This window comes from Chelonia mydas, chromosome 2 (genome assembly GCF_015237465.2).
Source record: "Chelonia mydas isolate rCheMyd1 chromosome 2, rCheMyd1.pri.v2, whole genome shotgun sequence".
Classification (NCBI taxonomy): domain Eukaryota; kingdom Metazoa; phylum Chordata; order Testudines; family Cheloniidae; genus Chelonia; species Chelonia mydas.
The window spans coordinates 20,163,579-20,178,657 of record NC_057850.1 but is presented as its reverse complement, the minus strand read 5'-3'; the positions used below and the strand labels follow the sequence as shown (position 1 = coordinate 20,178,657).

The 15,079-nt window shown below is 44.7% G+C and overlaps 1 protein-coding gene across 5 annotated transcripts; it reads right to left on the bottom strand.

Annotated features, from left to right (window-relative positions):
• Window positions 1-5,669: 5,669 nt before the first annotated feature.
• LRATD2 (LRAT domain containing 2) lies at window positions 5,670-13,233 on the bottom strand. Of its 5 annotated transcripts, none has more exons than XM_043539102.1 (2): window positions 13,125-13,233; window positions 5,670-11,872 (listed from the first exon to the last, which is right to left on the bottom strand). In XM_043539102.1, exon 2 carries the CDS (start codon window positions 11,865-11,867, stop codon window positions 10,995-10,997), a length of 873 nt encoding a protein of 290 aa, XP_043395037.1. In that variant the 5' UTR covers window positions 11,868-11,872; window positions 13,125-13,233; the 3' UTR covers window positions 5,670-10,994. The 5 variants fall into 5 exon arrangements, with proteins under 5 accessions (XP_043395037.1, XP_027674078.2, XP_037747948.1 ...); XM_027818277.3 differs by lacking the exon at window positions 13,125-13,233 and adding an exon at window positions 12,924-13,077; XM_037892020.2 differs by lacking the exon at window positions 13,125-13,233 and adding an exon at window positions 12,688-13,055.
• Window positions 13,234-15,079: the final 1,846 nt, after the last annotated feature.

Sequence of the window (15,079 nt, the reverse complement as noted above, 5' to 3'; positions counted from 1 at the left end):
AATATATGAAAAGCACTATATGAGCCTGATTCAAATCTCATTGACTTCTCTGGGCTTTGGATGAGGCTCTGTAAAAGCCCAGTAATACTATAATGTGCTGTAAAGATGAAACATTATTATTATTATTATTATTACCATAAATGATCTGGAAAAGGGGATGAACAGTGAGGTGGCAAATCTGCAGATGATACAAAATTACTCAAGGTAGTTAAGTCCAAAGCTGACTGTGAAGAGCTACAAAGGGATCTCACTAAATTGGGTGACTGGACAGCAAAATGGCAGATGAAATTCAATTTTGATAAGTGCAAATTAATGCACATTAGAAAACATAATCCCAACTATACACACAAAATGACGGGGTCTAAATTAGCTGTTAGCACTCAAGAAAGGGATTTTGGAGTAATTATGGATAGTTCTCTGAAAACATGCCCTCAGTGTTCAGCCGAATGTTAGGAACCATTAGGAAAGGGATAGATAATAAAACAGAACATACCATAATGCCACTATATAAATCCATGGTACAGCCCCACCTTGAATACTGCATGCAGTTCTGGTTGCCACATATCAAACAAAATATATTAGAATTGGAAAAGGTACAGCGAAGGGTGACAAAAATTATTATGGGTATGGCACAGCTTCTATAGGAAGAAAGATTAAAAAGACACAGACTGGTCATCTGAGAAAAGAGACTGGGTGATAGGGGTATGATAGACCTCCATAAAATCATGAATGGTATGGTGAAAGTGAATAAGGAAGCATTATTTACCCCTTCACATAACATAAGAACTAGGGGTCACCAATGAAATTAATAGGCAGCAGGTTTAACACAAACAAAAGGAAGTACTACTTCATACAACACACAGTCAACCTGTGGAATTCATTGCCGTAGGATGTAGTGAAGGCCAAAAGCATAACTGGGTTCAAAAAAGAATTAAATAAGTTCATGGAGGACAGGTCCATAACAGTTATGAGCCAAGATGGTCAGGGACACAACCTCATGCTCTGGGTATCCCTAAACCACGAACTGCCAGATGCTGGGACGAAACAACCGGGGATGGATCACTCGAAATTGCCCTGTTCTGTTTATTCTCTCTGAAGCATTTGTCACTGGCCATTGTCAGAAGACAGGATACTGGGGTAGACAGACCATTGGTCCAATCCGGTATGGCCATTCTTATATTATGTATTATTGAGGTGGAAGGTTTCACTGCACTATGCAAGTGAATTATACTTACACTATACTTCCTCCTCTGTCCCTTTAACAGAAGCAGTGCAGTTCTCCAACACTCTGTGAGACTGTCTGCAAAACAGGACTTATTTATTCACAGAAAGAGAAATTCCAGTAGGGAAATTTCAGAGAAAAATTGTCATATCTCAGGCAAAGACATTTGAAGCAAACCTCTTACAAAAGCTATATGTCATGAGCTGTAAAATAGAAGGCTTCATTTTACCATAAAGAATTATTTCCCTACTCTTGCTGTAAGCTCTTTGGCTCAGGGCCTACCAATGGGGTTTTCAAAAGCATCTGAGTGAGTTAGGAGCACAAGCCCCAATGCCTTTCAATGGGACTTGGGGACCCTTACATTTTTATTTACTCTCTGCTGCATTGTGATCACCTATTGTACTATATATAAATGTTTAATAAGTAACGTGGTGAGGGGCCCTGCACAGTAACAAGGAACCATATCAAAGGTCCAAATTATGCTAAGCATATGTTTAAACGTTTTGTTGACTCGGGGCCCAAATATCTGCCCGCATTTTTTCCTCTCTCTGATGTGGGTCTCCTGTGGATCTAGATATGGATCCTTTGCAGAGCCATACTTTAGAAATACATAGTTGATAGGTTTCAGAGTAACAGCCGTGTTAGTCTGTATTCACAAAAAGAAAAGGAGGACTTGTGGCACCTTAGAGAGTAACCAATTTATTTGTGGCACCTTAGAGATTAACCAATTTATTTGAGCATGAGCTTTCGTGAGCTACAGCTCACTTCATCGGATGATAGCTAGCCTCATATCCAAGGTAAGGAATTTGCACTAAGTCAAGGCCTCTTGCTCTGGCTTTAAATACATCAAATGGGCTCCTTAGTTACATTCCTGAATGCAAGTAAATGAATCAGTTTTCCAAGTGGCCGTGTCTCTCCCTGGAGCCCCACAGGAATTGCACGGAGTAAGATAAGATTGCCCTGTTACCATTATCTTGCTCTGGTGGCATGTTTCCAAGAGGTGACCACATGCCAGCTTTCTTCTGGCACTGGAGTCTCACACAGTTCAACTGATTCAATTACAAATATAATCGGACAACTGGTCTTCTTTTCATACAGAATAAAAATAATATGTCTAGTGTCCAGGGAGCAGGACCATGGCAATATATACAATAAGGCACATTTGTAGAGTTACCCAGTCTTCATCTGCTGTTAAGTATTTCCCCCTGCAGAGTCATTTCCAGGTCTGGAGGCTGCTGATGAATTTAAGTTAATATTTAAATTTAATTACTTTATGCTGCTTTTTTCCTGTGTTTTGTGTTCTAATTAATTCACACAATGTAAACCCACTTTTCAGACTTGGGCACCCAAATCCAGTGAACACCTAAACCTGTTTAAGTGCTAATATGAAGACACAAATGTAGAACTGGGCACTCTCACTTTTAGACACCCACATTAGAGAACGGGGCTGTGCCTGCCTTTAGCTCAGATTTGAACAGGGATTATCACCGACTCACTCTCCAGTTGGTGGGTGTATCCTCTAATCTGACCTGTAGTTTAAAAAAAAACAACAGTTGTATTGTCAGTGTCCCCCATCCGTGCAGTGTTGTGGGCCAGATTCTGCCCTCAGTGACAACTCTGTGCCCAATTCTGCCCCCAGATAAAACATGCATAGCTCTGACTAGGCCACATTTTTCCTTCCAGCTCCCTTGAAACCAATGAGGTCCTAAGGAAAGAGAAAAAAATATTGCCTATTGATTTCAATGGGAGGTGCGTTGATGTGTATGAAGGCCCATCTTGCCCCAGTGCATATTAGCACCATGCAAGCGTCCATACAGGTGCTCTCCACGCACCTTACGCATGACCTCTAGCATCTAATGTCTATGATTAAGCAGGTAACAAGAATGCTAAACTGTATTCCTCAGTTAATCCACATCCTGTGATTTGGGTTACCTGTTCCATGGTCCAGAATATCCTCATTACTAGGGGCCTACCAAATTCAGTCCATTTTGGTCAATTTCACCATCGTAGGATTTTAAAAATCATAAGTGTCATGATTTCAGCTATTTAAATCTGAAATTTCAGTGTTGTAATTGTAAAGATTCTGACCCAAAAAGAAGCTGGGGGGGAGAGGGGAGTTGCAAGGTTATTTGGGGGGGGGGGCGGTGTTTGCGGTATTGCTACCCTTACTTCTGCACTGCTGCTGGTGACGGCGCTGCCTTCAGAGCTGGGCTGCAACAGAGCGGCAGCTGCTAGCTGGGAGCCCAGCTCTGAAGGCAGAGCCACCACCAGCACAGAAGGAAGGGTGGCCTGGTATGGTATTGCCACCCTTACTTCTGCACTGCTGCTGGCGGGGTGCTGCCTTCAGAGCTGGGCGCCCGGCCAACAGCTGCTGCTCTCTGGCTTCACAGCTCTGAAGAAAGCACAGAAGTAAGGGCGGCAAAACTGTAACCCCCCCTAAAATAACCTTGTAAAATAACTCCCTTCAATTCCCTTTTGGGTCAGGTCCCCCAATTTGAGAAACTCTGGTCTCCCCCATGAAATCTGTATAATATAGGGTGAAAGCACACAAGAGACCATTTTCACAGCGGGAGACCAGATTTCACAGTCTGTGATACGTTTTTCATGACTGTGAATTTGGTAGGGCCCTACTCATTACAGTTCTTCTTTCCTCTGGCAAATATGATTTTTAATTATGGTAGCACCTCAGGGCCCCAACTGAGATCAGGATCTCCTCATACCAACCACTGTACAGAGTAAGAAGCAGTCTCTGATCCAAAACTGCTTCCAGTCAAAAGAGACAAAAGCAAAATATGGGAGAAAGGAAGTATCATCCCCATTTTAGGGCTCCCAGACTTTCAGTAAGATGTAGGCTCCTCAGTGCTTATGTCACTCTTCAAAATGGGACTTAGGTTCCTTTGAAAATTGTACTCCAAGGCTAGGGTTGCCAACCCTCCAGGATTGTCTTGGAGTCTCCAGGCATTAAAGATTAGTCTTTTAATTAAAGTTTGGCACGTGATGAAACCTCCACTAATATATCCAGCGTAAATTGGCAACCCTATCTAAGGCCCAGATACTCAAAGATATTTAGGTGCTCAACTTCCACCGATTGCAACGGAAGTTAGGTACTGAAATACCTTTGAGGTACTATACCTGAGAGACTTGCACACAGACACATGAAAAAGCTGTAGCAGAGCTATGAATTGAATTCAGGCCTCCTGAGGTATAGTCCAGCACCATCCTTCCTTAAATTGTTGCAACCCCACTTTTTTCATCATATTTGTGATTCTTTATGTAGACTGCCAAGGGCCCCTGTGATGAGGTTTCTGTTAGTGTGCTACAGAAAACACTTGTTGCGTATAAACTTACTCTGGATGGCCTTCTATTCAACAAAACATTCTTGTATAACCAGACTCAGTCCATTTGTGCAAGACAGAAAGAACTTTTTCTTCAAGCCAGGCACTGGACACCAGGAATAAGTACATTTGACTACTTAAAATATTTTTTTAGTAGCGTGTGCAGTGGAGGACATAACAAATTGTAATAAGTGTGTGCAGTGGAGGACATGACAAATTGTAATAAGAACATTCACCCTAGGGATAGCAAGGCTTATTATTATGCATAGTCCTCATAACCTTCACCATTAAACTTTTTGTTCCTGATCTGAACTCTTACTGGAGAGCAGAATACAGATCCCATAAGGCCTCCAAAGTTTCAAAATCCATGACATGACACGTTCAGTTAGCGTGACAATTGTGAAGATTTCATGTGAACTCTCAGGAAGTGCCAACATGCTCCTATTTCTCACAGCTATTGGCAGCCAGGACACCCATGGGTGTCAAGAAATAATGTATGATCGCCTGCTGATGTCATTGCCACCTTTAGAATTAAATTATGGGCCAGATCCTCAGATTCAATGGAGTCACAGACAATTAGACCAACTGAAGGATCCGGCCCTATGTAGAGAATGCTCTTCTCTCCCTCAGACCTAGAGTGTGACCAAGGGTGGTTTGATTTCCATCTGAAATCTAAAGGCAGCTGGTTTGTCAAGTGTCTTGTACCTGCTACATCCATTTTGAGAGAGATCACTACAATTTCCCAAACAAGAAGAAAAAAATACATAGTTCAAATAAGGAAGAGATTTTGAAAGATATAAATTTATTTCATTTTAGTTACTATGCAATGCCCTTCATTTTGAAGGAAATGGTACAATCAGGAGTCTGTACTTCTTTCTCAGGAAAAGAAGTGATATTAGCACTAACAATTCAACATTTACTGACAAGAGACTGCTTACAGAAAAAGGCTCATGGAGGAAAAAAAATCACTTTGCGATTACACTTGTTATTGTGATGATTTCATGGAGTGCTGCAATGTTAAATAAAAACTTCAGGTACGTGCAGAGAGAACTTCTAATTCAACATTAATGGAAAAGAATTGTCTGAACCACTGATGTTTGAAGTTACCCTGATTTTTTTAATTCACAAGGTCTTTAATAGCATAAAACTATTCAGCAGTGATGTGACCTCATCAGATTTTTTCCACTGCACTTCAGTTCATAAGACTGGTCGATTCAAAAGTATGTAAGTGATACAGTAGATTCCTTTAAGAATAAGAAACTGCCTTTCGAAACTATGCAATTCCCTACCTTTACTTAATTTTTCATAGCTGATCTTTCATATAAAATTAAAATTCTGCTTTCAAAAATATTTGTTCCCACATGGCTGTAATAATTACGGTTGGTGCAGCTAATTGTCAAAAAGCACAGGTGGCAAAGCACCTGACAAATAAAGCTCACATGCACCAGGGACAAATCTTTCACAAAGACTAAAGAACTTTCACATTTAAAGTTTGCATCTTACTAGGAGAAATTTATTCCATTCGGTTACCTATTTTAGTACTGAAAGAAAACATTGAAATTAAATCTGAATACTATAAAAAAAACACATTGTGTTTCATTTATACAAAATTGTTGTGTATAGCTGGGAGTTCAGATCCCCTGTCTGGATTCTTCCACTCTGAAGAAAATATGTTTTTTTCCAGGTAAGAAAATAGAGTCTCCGAAATTGCTAGGGTTTTTTTTGTTTTGTTTTGTTTTTTTAAAACCAAGCAGACCATCACTCTGCCTGCCTGAACTTCTGAAGAGTTGCTGTAATCAATACTTTGCCCTCAAAGAGAATCGGGAATGGGTAACCTGAAATAGTTCTAAGTGCGTTTATTCCCCCTCATGGAAGGTAACTTAATCAAACAATAGTCGGAGGTTTTATTAGAAGGCGTTTTCCAAAGGAAAAAAAAAAACTTATTTGCATAAAAAACATTGACAGCCTGGGGAAATCGATGGCTCATCTGCATTTCCTAACTGGAGTCATATTTACACTTCTGGGGCCTAGTCCGGCCAAGACTTAGTCTACTCTAAGCATACACGTAACAATCCTCTCAAGAGTAGTTCCCTCAGTGGCAATGGGACTACTGATGTGAGTAAATTCACATACATGGTTAAGTTTGCAGGATCAGAAGGCTTTTAAGAAAAGAAGTTGTTAACTTCAGTGTTCAAAAGGCAAAGAGAAGGGTCTAACATGACCAGACAGAAGAGTTTGGAAGATATTCTGCAATGTTAACATTCTAATTTACAACTGTAAGTTGCTGGGCAGACTGCTGCCCCCTGCTGAACCCGTGCCATCCACTGATTTCACGGTGCAACTGAGAGCAGAATTTTGTCCATTCTGTGCAGGATGATCCTGATTCCCCAGCACTCCTCAATGGGACTTTTTCCCCCTTGCTTCCCCTCCCATCCCTAAACAGATCATCAGCATCAGGTCTTCTCCTCCCACTGTGGGTCAAAGTGTAGGACAGCAGGCCCTGAGATTCAGCAAGGAATTTAAGCACTGATTGATTTTAAGGGAGCCTACTCATGAGCTAAAAGTTAGGTGCATGCTTAAGGCCCTTGCTAAATCAGGATCTTAATGCAGCTCAGTAGAAGGATCAGGCCTGCATTTTCTACATTTTAAATGGGACCTACAGAAGTGGGATTCATTTTGTTCCCTTCTCTTTGCTGTATAACAAAGGCCTGAAAGGCTTGAACAAAAGTGTTTTCCTGTTTTTTGTTTTAAATATAAACACTAGAAATTCCGGTCTAGTTTACCCTGGAAGACTCTGTGGCAAATGGAAAAAAAGTCACAGGAGACTGAAAGCTGAGTAACTATGTTACTTCGCCTGCTGTGAACTCTTGGCCTGCTTAAACCTGGTTTGCTTGTGCTAGTTAGCATCTATTTAATAACATTGCCTATTCAACAGTTGGGAGAAAAGATGTCTAAGTTAAAGATTCAACAGACATCCCTTCAAAGGTGTGACTGATCATAATACACATGTGACCCAGCCCCTTTCCAAAGCAATCCTCTAATACTACCCAGGAAAAGCAGACTTGACCTTGCTGATCTTAGTAAGGGAAAGCAGAAGCAGCAAAAGCTTTAACACAAAACTTTCAGTCATTCTTAACATATTATGAAGCAGCAGGAGAGGGTATAAATCCCCTCTCTTAAAAATCCTTTGCAGGTCACATTTATGTATTCCAGTAACACCCATTCTCTAACTGCATGTTTTAATGCCAAGCAAATATTTATTTTAGGTGGAAACAGAACACATGGGATGTTCTATATTTCACAGCATAAGCATCACTGAACTCAAGAAAGAAGGTGAAAAGTAGCGGTTAAGGAATACTCTGTTATGTTTGACTATTAGGTAAGCTTTCCCACTCAGCTGTATCACTACATCTCAAGCCTGAGTCACAATATCTCTGCCTGTGTGCAGATTTGTACCAAACTGTGTGCTAGGTAGAGGTGTACATTAATAACTACATGAGACAAGAAAATAGTTTCATGTAGATCTTAACAGGCTTTGCTCTCAGTTCTCAGCTTTTGTCTTGTTTTTATAAATAAGAACAGACTAAATGTCTGAGAAGAAGGAAGAGAGGTTTGAGCGTTCGTTCTGAGGTTTCAAACATAAAAGGAAAACATTTTCACAACCAACACACAATTTAGTACCTTTTTGATACAACATGTTTGACATCTACAGCAGTTTCCATCCTGTAGGACCTAGAAACTTTAGATCACTAATGACAAAAATAAATCCATTCAGAGGCCATCAGAATAATGTACATAACTTACTTTCAAAATATAAGAGTCTCATGATGGAATTATTTTTAACTTTCAAAAATATTTGTAAGAAAATATTATTTTACATACATATATTACATAGTGAATAAACTTTGTTCTATACAAAATTTCAGGACTAGGAACAATAGCTAAACATTTATTCATGGTCTACGTGATCTTAAGTCTGTTTTATCCTATTCAGAATAGCTGATACACAGTTTAGGAATACATCAGTTACAATCTTAACCAGTTAATGGTGGCTGAACAGAGAAATAGCCACATGTTAACCTTATCACAGTTCAGCTACGGATAGTTCTCATGCTTTCTGAGCAACATTGCATGTTTAACGATCACAGTAACTGGAGTATGACTCAACTGTATATTGAGGAAAGATTTCATCAGTACAAAAGCCTGAGCTACGACAATCAAAAGGAGCTTTATGTTTAACAAATTCTCCGTAGGAGAGCCAAGAATTCCACATCCTAAAATTAAAGCATAGAAAGTATTAAGGGAAAAGGTACAATACGTTTTAAGTGTGTAACCCCGTAAGTTGATCCTCCCCTCAATAATGAACAAGATTTGTCTAATGGGGGGGAACATAAACAAAAGAAACCCTTCTCTGCATTGTCCACTTAAGATTCACAACAATGGGAGTCTATTAGGCGCTTATGTTCCTTTCTTACAGGTGAAAGCTGCTTCATATAGTCTTAATTACTCCAAGGTTAGTATCTGCTTATTTATGATTGATTGGTTTCTCACCCTAATCTTAAAAAACACAGAGATTGTAGAGTAGAATTAGGCTGCAAGCAGTGAAGTAAACAACTGCAGGGAAAACAGAGTCATTTTAATACACCGCTTAATTACACTGCATGTTTACTTTAAAATATTGATTTCCACTATTTAAATTAACTCTAGCTCATCCTCAGGTTAGCTTCACAGCTATTGTGTTTTAAGGGGCAGGGAAGTTTATATTAACAGACCATAGGAAAATAAATACTGAACAGATTAAGAATCCATGATGATCTGGTATTACAGTGCACTGAAGACTAGGGAAAAAGTGATCCAGTTCAAAAAGAGTTGCTACTTTGGTAGGTAATATTAGATACATGTAGCACCTTGCCCTCCTACAAATGCATTAGTTGATGGAACTACTCAATCAAACTTCATGAGACAGATCACACAACGAGAATGACTACTCCCTCTTTCCTTCTCTAGTGACATCGCTCAGCAATGTACCAGGAAAAACACAACAAAAACAAAGCACTACCTTGAACTTACTCTTCATTAGGGATTTATTTGTAGCGGGAGAACACAGAGAATTTCCCCAGCTTTGAATTTTCAATAACTTCCCAGTCAGGGAATGTATTTCCTTCCCCTCTATACTGGTCTTCTCCCCCCCGCACACACAATCACTTCCTGTTACAGCACTGTTTATCACGGTGCAGAGACACTGTGCAATTTCTCCTGACCCTTACCTCTAGGAATTTTACCAGTTAATCACTAGCCCGTATATTCCAGACAGTGGGATTCAAGACATGCTTTATTCCCCACGATTAAGCAAATAAATCAAAGTGCTATTTGTAGTATAGCCTTAAAACACGACTGACGCAGTACTGATACTGGCTAGAGGCTTCCACCTCTGCTGGGGCTTAGCCAAAATGCTAGACCACCTCTGCCAGGGTTAACTTATCCCTAGCTCACCCAAATGCACTAAAACACATGAAGAAGCTCCTTTTACAGCCCAATCCTGCACCACAGAAGTCAATGGGGACTTTGCAACTGACTTCAGTGGGAGCAGGATCAAGCCCCCTAATGAATGCTGATGCAGTTAAGCCTGGTGATAGTGAGAGCCCCCAAAAGGTTTCAGTGCATTACAATGCATAGATAGCAACCTGATCACAGCTAACCTCCACTTCAGGTCATTTCCCACCCCCATCAGGGCAATTTAGCCCACTGTACATAAAAGGAAGCCACACACAAACAGGCAGACAGGGATTCCCCCAACCAGTCTGCAAGTTACTTTAATTAAGATGATATTGTGCATGTCAAACCCTATTTCACAAAGTTAACTGTGGTTTATCCCTTAAATCCTTTGAGGACTGGGGGTTGGGTGTGAAGTCACAAAGGTCTTGCTGTAATACTAACAGGAACCACAAGATAACTAGGTGGAGAGGAGACAAGGGAAGGTGGTGGGGGAGGGGGTGCAGGGAGGGAAATGAACTTCCCAGCTAGGACAGTCAATCATCCACTTGAGAGCTAAAGGGCCCTATCCTACAAGGTGCTGGCTCCTTCTTAATCGTGCTGAATGCCCTCATCTCCCACTGAACTCAATAGAAACTGAAAGCACTCACCACCATGTAAGATCCATACCTACTGGCAGCTAAGGGACTGATGGTTTGGGGATGAAGGTCATAAATGGGGGTGGTGGAATCTCCCCCAATTTTATCCTCTACAAATAAGTCAGAGATTTACCAAGCACCGAAGGAGTTAAGTACTAAAGCACAGACACTTAATCAGCTTTCCCCCTTCCTTTCACATGTGATTGGAACGAAGCTGCACTGAAGCAGCCCAAAGGGCTTATAACAGCTCAATTTCGCAGCCTTCAGTTTTAATCCCCATCACCCAGCCTAAGCCGCATGATGGTGCTACTCAGCAGCAGTCTGGGCACCTGGATCCTCCTCCTCCTCTGCAGCTTGCAGATGGCTGGAGAGCTCCTGGATCACAGCAGCCCTACCGATCTGGTCATTCCTCCTCTTCTCCATGATCAGATCCTCCAGGCTCTGGAATTCCAGCGTGTGGCTGCGTTTGTCCCCCAGCCGGATCCGCAACCGGTAGGGCTGCTTGCCTATGCGGAGCTCCCCGCCAATTTTAAATTCCCGTTTGCCATAGCGGCACCAGGCAGCAAAGCACTCAGAGTTCCTCCAGCTCAGCTCCCGATCCTTGCAGCCCACCTGCTCCAGGGCATTCCGCACCACCATAGCCGGGCTCAGGGGCTTGTAACGGTACAAATAGTTGGCAATACGACCTCTCCTGCCCTGGCTGGCATCAGTCAGGAAGCTGTTCACCACCTCCAGCCGCTGCAGGTGCACTACCTGAAAATCCCCAACATACACTGCCCAGTGTGGGTACTGGGCCTGGCACACAAATTCCACCAGGTCGCCTGGTTTACATCTGTTCAGCAGGTTCTCTGGGGTGTAAGTGCTCAGCTGCCCCCCACCTCCATCCCTCTCATCTGGTGTGGTATCATCCCCAGCAAAGCTCTTCTGGTAGATACACTCATCCCGATAATAAACCGAACACTCCACCTCCTGCACCTGGGGGTCATAGGGTTGCGGTACAGGGTGCTCGCCTCCCATATCCTGAGCCGCCGAGTCCTGCTGCTCCAGCTCGTCATCGTCACTGGAAAAGATGTAGGACACCCCGATCCTGGGACCCTCGTCTCTGTCCATGCCCGTGGGGTCGGCGGTAGGAACTTCCTTGTAGTTTAAGTGGGTCAGTTTCTCCACCTGGTTCCCCATGCCCACTGCAACCATAAGCAATATGCAGCCATCAGCAACAGGCGCAGCAATAGCTAAGTGGGTAAGGATGAAGGAGACCCGGCTGTACCACCTCCCCCAGACTTTGCTGCCCTGGCGGTGGTCTTCTCAGTGCCGTGGCAGAACTAGTAAGAACTCTTTCCCCAGCTTGGGTAACGCCTGCGGCTCCCTGGCCATCGCTCTGGGAGCGAAAGCGGGAAATACACGCTCCGCTCCCCGGGGAGCGAGGAGGCACTGGGTCCCTTTGCTCCGTGGGCCGGTTGCAATGCCAAGGCGGCCGAGCCCGGTGGCCCCCCGGGAACACGCTGCAGTTCCGCTGGCTAAGCGTAGAGGGGGCACGAGGCGAAGGGGACCAGGGCCACCGGCCGATCGGATTCGTGCCGTCCCTCGGCAGAGACAAAGGCAGGGGAGAGCGCGGCGCGCGCGCGGCGCAGCCCCCGGGACCGGGTGAGGGGCAAAGGAGGCGCGAGCCGGACTTGGCGGGCAGCCCCCGGCTGCTGCAGCGGGGAGCGGGGCTGGCAGGGGCACGCACGGGAGGGGACGGGCGAGGGGGGGCACCTGTTGGCGGGAGCGGCATTAGTAAGGCAGGGTGCGACTCGCGCTTCCACCTGTTGGCCGGGCCGGGGCGGGGAAAGGTGCGGGAAGAGCGGAGCGGGGAGGTGCAGTCCCACCTGTTGGAGGCTGCCGGGAGCGGCGCCGCCAGAAGCGGGGGCAATGCTTGGCTTTGCAGCCCCAGCCCGGCTCAGATCCCGCCCAGAGCCCCGCGTTGGGGGGGGGGGGGGAGCAAGCTGCCACCACTCACCTCCTCCACCAGCCGCAGCCCGACCAGGTGCGCCCGCCCTCACCTGCTCCCCCGCTCCCGCCGGCTCCTCCTCCTCTTCCACCTGGGCGCCCGGAAACTTACCGTGCGGAGAAGGGCTCGGCTGCTCCCAGGGCGCGGGGCTAGGGCCAGCTGGCTGGGACAGCAGCCGCCTCGCTCCTGGCGCTGGGCGAGGCGTGGCGCCGGCTCATGTCTCCTTCCCCCCGCCCCACTCTCACCTGGCCGCCGCCCCCCAGCGCGCAGTCCGGCCGCAGGCTGCGCTTCCCTCCAGCCGGGCTGAGCAACCAGCGCTGGAGCCGGAGCGATGCGAGGTGGGAGGGATTCTAGATCCGGCTGTGGACTCCCCGGCGAGAGCTCAGCCCCCAGCATTTAAAGAGACCGCTCGCCTTTTCCCTTTGCCCTCCCGCTCCCGCGCACACCTCGCTGTGCCCGGCCCCTGGGATCTGGGCTCCCCCCGGCCGCCGAATCGTGACCGGCAGCCGGCTGACCGCCGTGCGGGGGCTGGATCCGGTGGCCGGGACTCGCCTGGGCCGCTGGGGTGGTTGGAACAAGCTGTGGCTTTAAGGGCGAGGCGCCACCGCACAACCTGCCCGCGTGGGGGAAACTCACTGGGATCTGGAGTTTGCCTGGGACAACCAAACTCGCAGCAGCCGGACATTGATTTCCCCTCCTTCCCGATCCTCCTGGTTCCCAGGAAATCCCAGCGCGGCTGGCAGGATCCCTGGCGCCTGAATAAGAAAAAGCTCCTGGCTGCAGCCCCTCTAGCTGATCTGTTATTCTTCAGATTAATATTGATCAGCTTTTTTTTACCAGTGGGGCTTAGCTGTAATGGTGATAAATACCTCTGGTTGCAATGGGCTATAGATTGCTGTTTGGAAGGGAGCCCTGCCTGGTTCGAGGCTCCTGTGTGCATTCTCAGGGATGTCTCTACGGGGTGTGAGATCCTTCGGTGTCAGACCACACATGCTCTGCTTCTGTTTTGACACAGCCCAAAATAATAACAACAGTTGTAAAAGAAATAACATAGGAACCCTCTGCTCTCCTGGGCTGACCTGATTTGTTAGATTCCACCACTAACAGTACATATTTCTTCTTCTTCTATTTACTTTCAAAAGACAGGACACCTTTCTCTATTTCAGTGCAGGGCATTATTGGTCTCTCCTTCTAGACAGAAATAATCAGTGCTGGTGGGAATATTCCTTTTAATTCTGCCTGTTGAAGGAAGTAATACAAGATTCTTCTTTCTTATTAGGTGGGGTTTTTATTTTTTAAGACTTGCTGGTAAATATGGTAAATGCTGGTAAATCTAATCCTTCATACAGAACTTTTAGAGGAAATATTTGGGAGCTGAGAGTAGAGCTTTATTGTCTTGTCATTTTCAAACCCAGATATTCAGCTCAGGTTTATAATCTGAACCAAAATGGCTGAATAGATAGTTATAGTTAAATAAATAGTTTATAATCTGAACCTGAATAGAATAGTTCAGGTTTATAATCTGAACCAAAATGGCTGAATAGATAGTTATAGTTAAATAAATAGTTTATAATCTGAACCTGAATAGAATAGTTCCTTCAAATTGCCTACATCTCTGATTTCAAATACACAACTGATGTTGGGTAAGATTAGCTGCTTCTCCAGGGCAGCTTGCATGGGAGATGAGAATTGTGTTCTTCATAGAACCTTCTGGAGTTGTGTATGTCTGTGTTGGGGAAACATGCTAAATCCAGGAAGGAGGGAGATGACCATGGATAAGCTCTCTGGGTAAGGGACCATGGGTTTGTTCTGTCTGTACAGCCCCTAGCACAATGTGCCCAGGTTTATGAGTGGGGCCCCTAGGCACTATGGTAATACAAATACTGCAATGAAAAAGTGGGATCCTAGCAAAAGGGCTCTGATCCAAAGAGACAAAATACTTTCTTCCAGTCTGATCATGAAACTATTAGCCAGCGTCCAGCCGGTTGTAACTTGTTTAACTAGCACTTACCTAGAAATTCATTTTTGGTCCCAAGGGATTGGCAGTACCATTTTAAGGGCCATATGACCACCTGGATCAGGGTTTATCATCTGAATCAGCTTCAGTTCATCTGTGGTTGTACTTGTGCAGATGTACAAAACTCATTGCTGCTCACCTCGTACCTTTCTCCAGCTCTGCGCTCCTCTCCTCCTACCTGGCTCAGCAACTCACACCAACACTTGTTATTTTTCTTCAGCCTTCAGCACCTTGTCAGCTGGTTGTTTGGGTTTGTTTTTTCCCTTTGATCCCTTTGCTGGGAGGTTCTTTCCTTTCTGAGCACCCAGAATCCATAGTCTTTGCTGCATCTGATATTTTATAGAAGAAGGGCAGAGAATCCTATACAGATTGTAAAGAAAATAT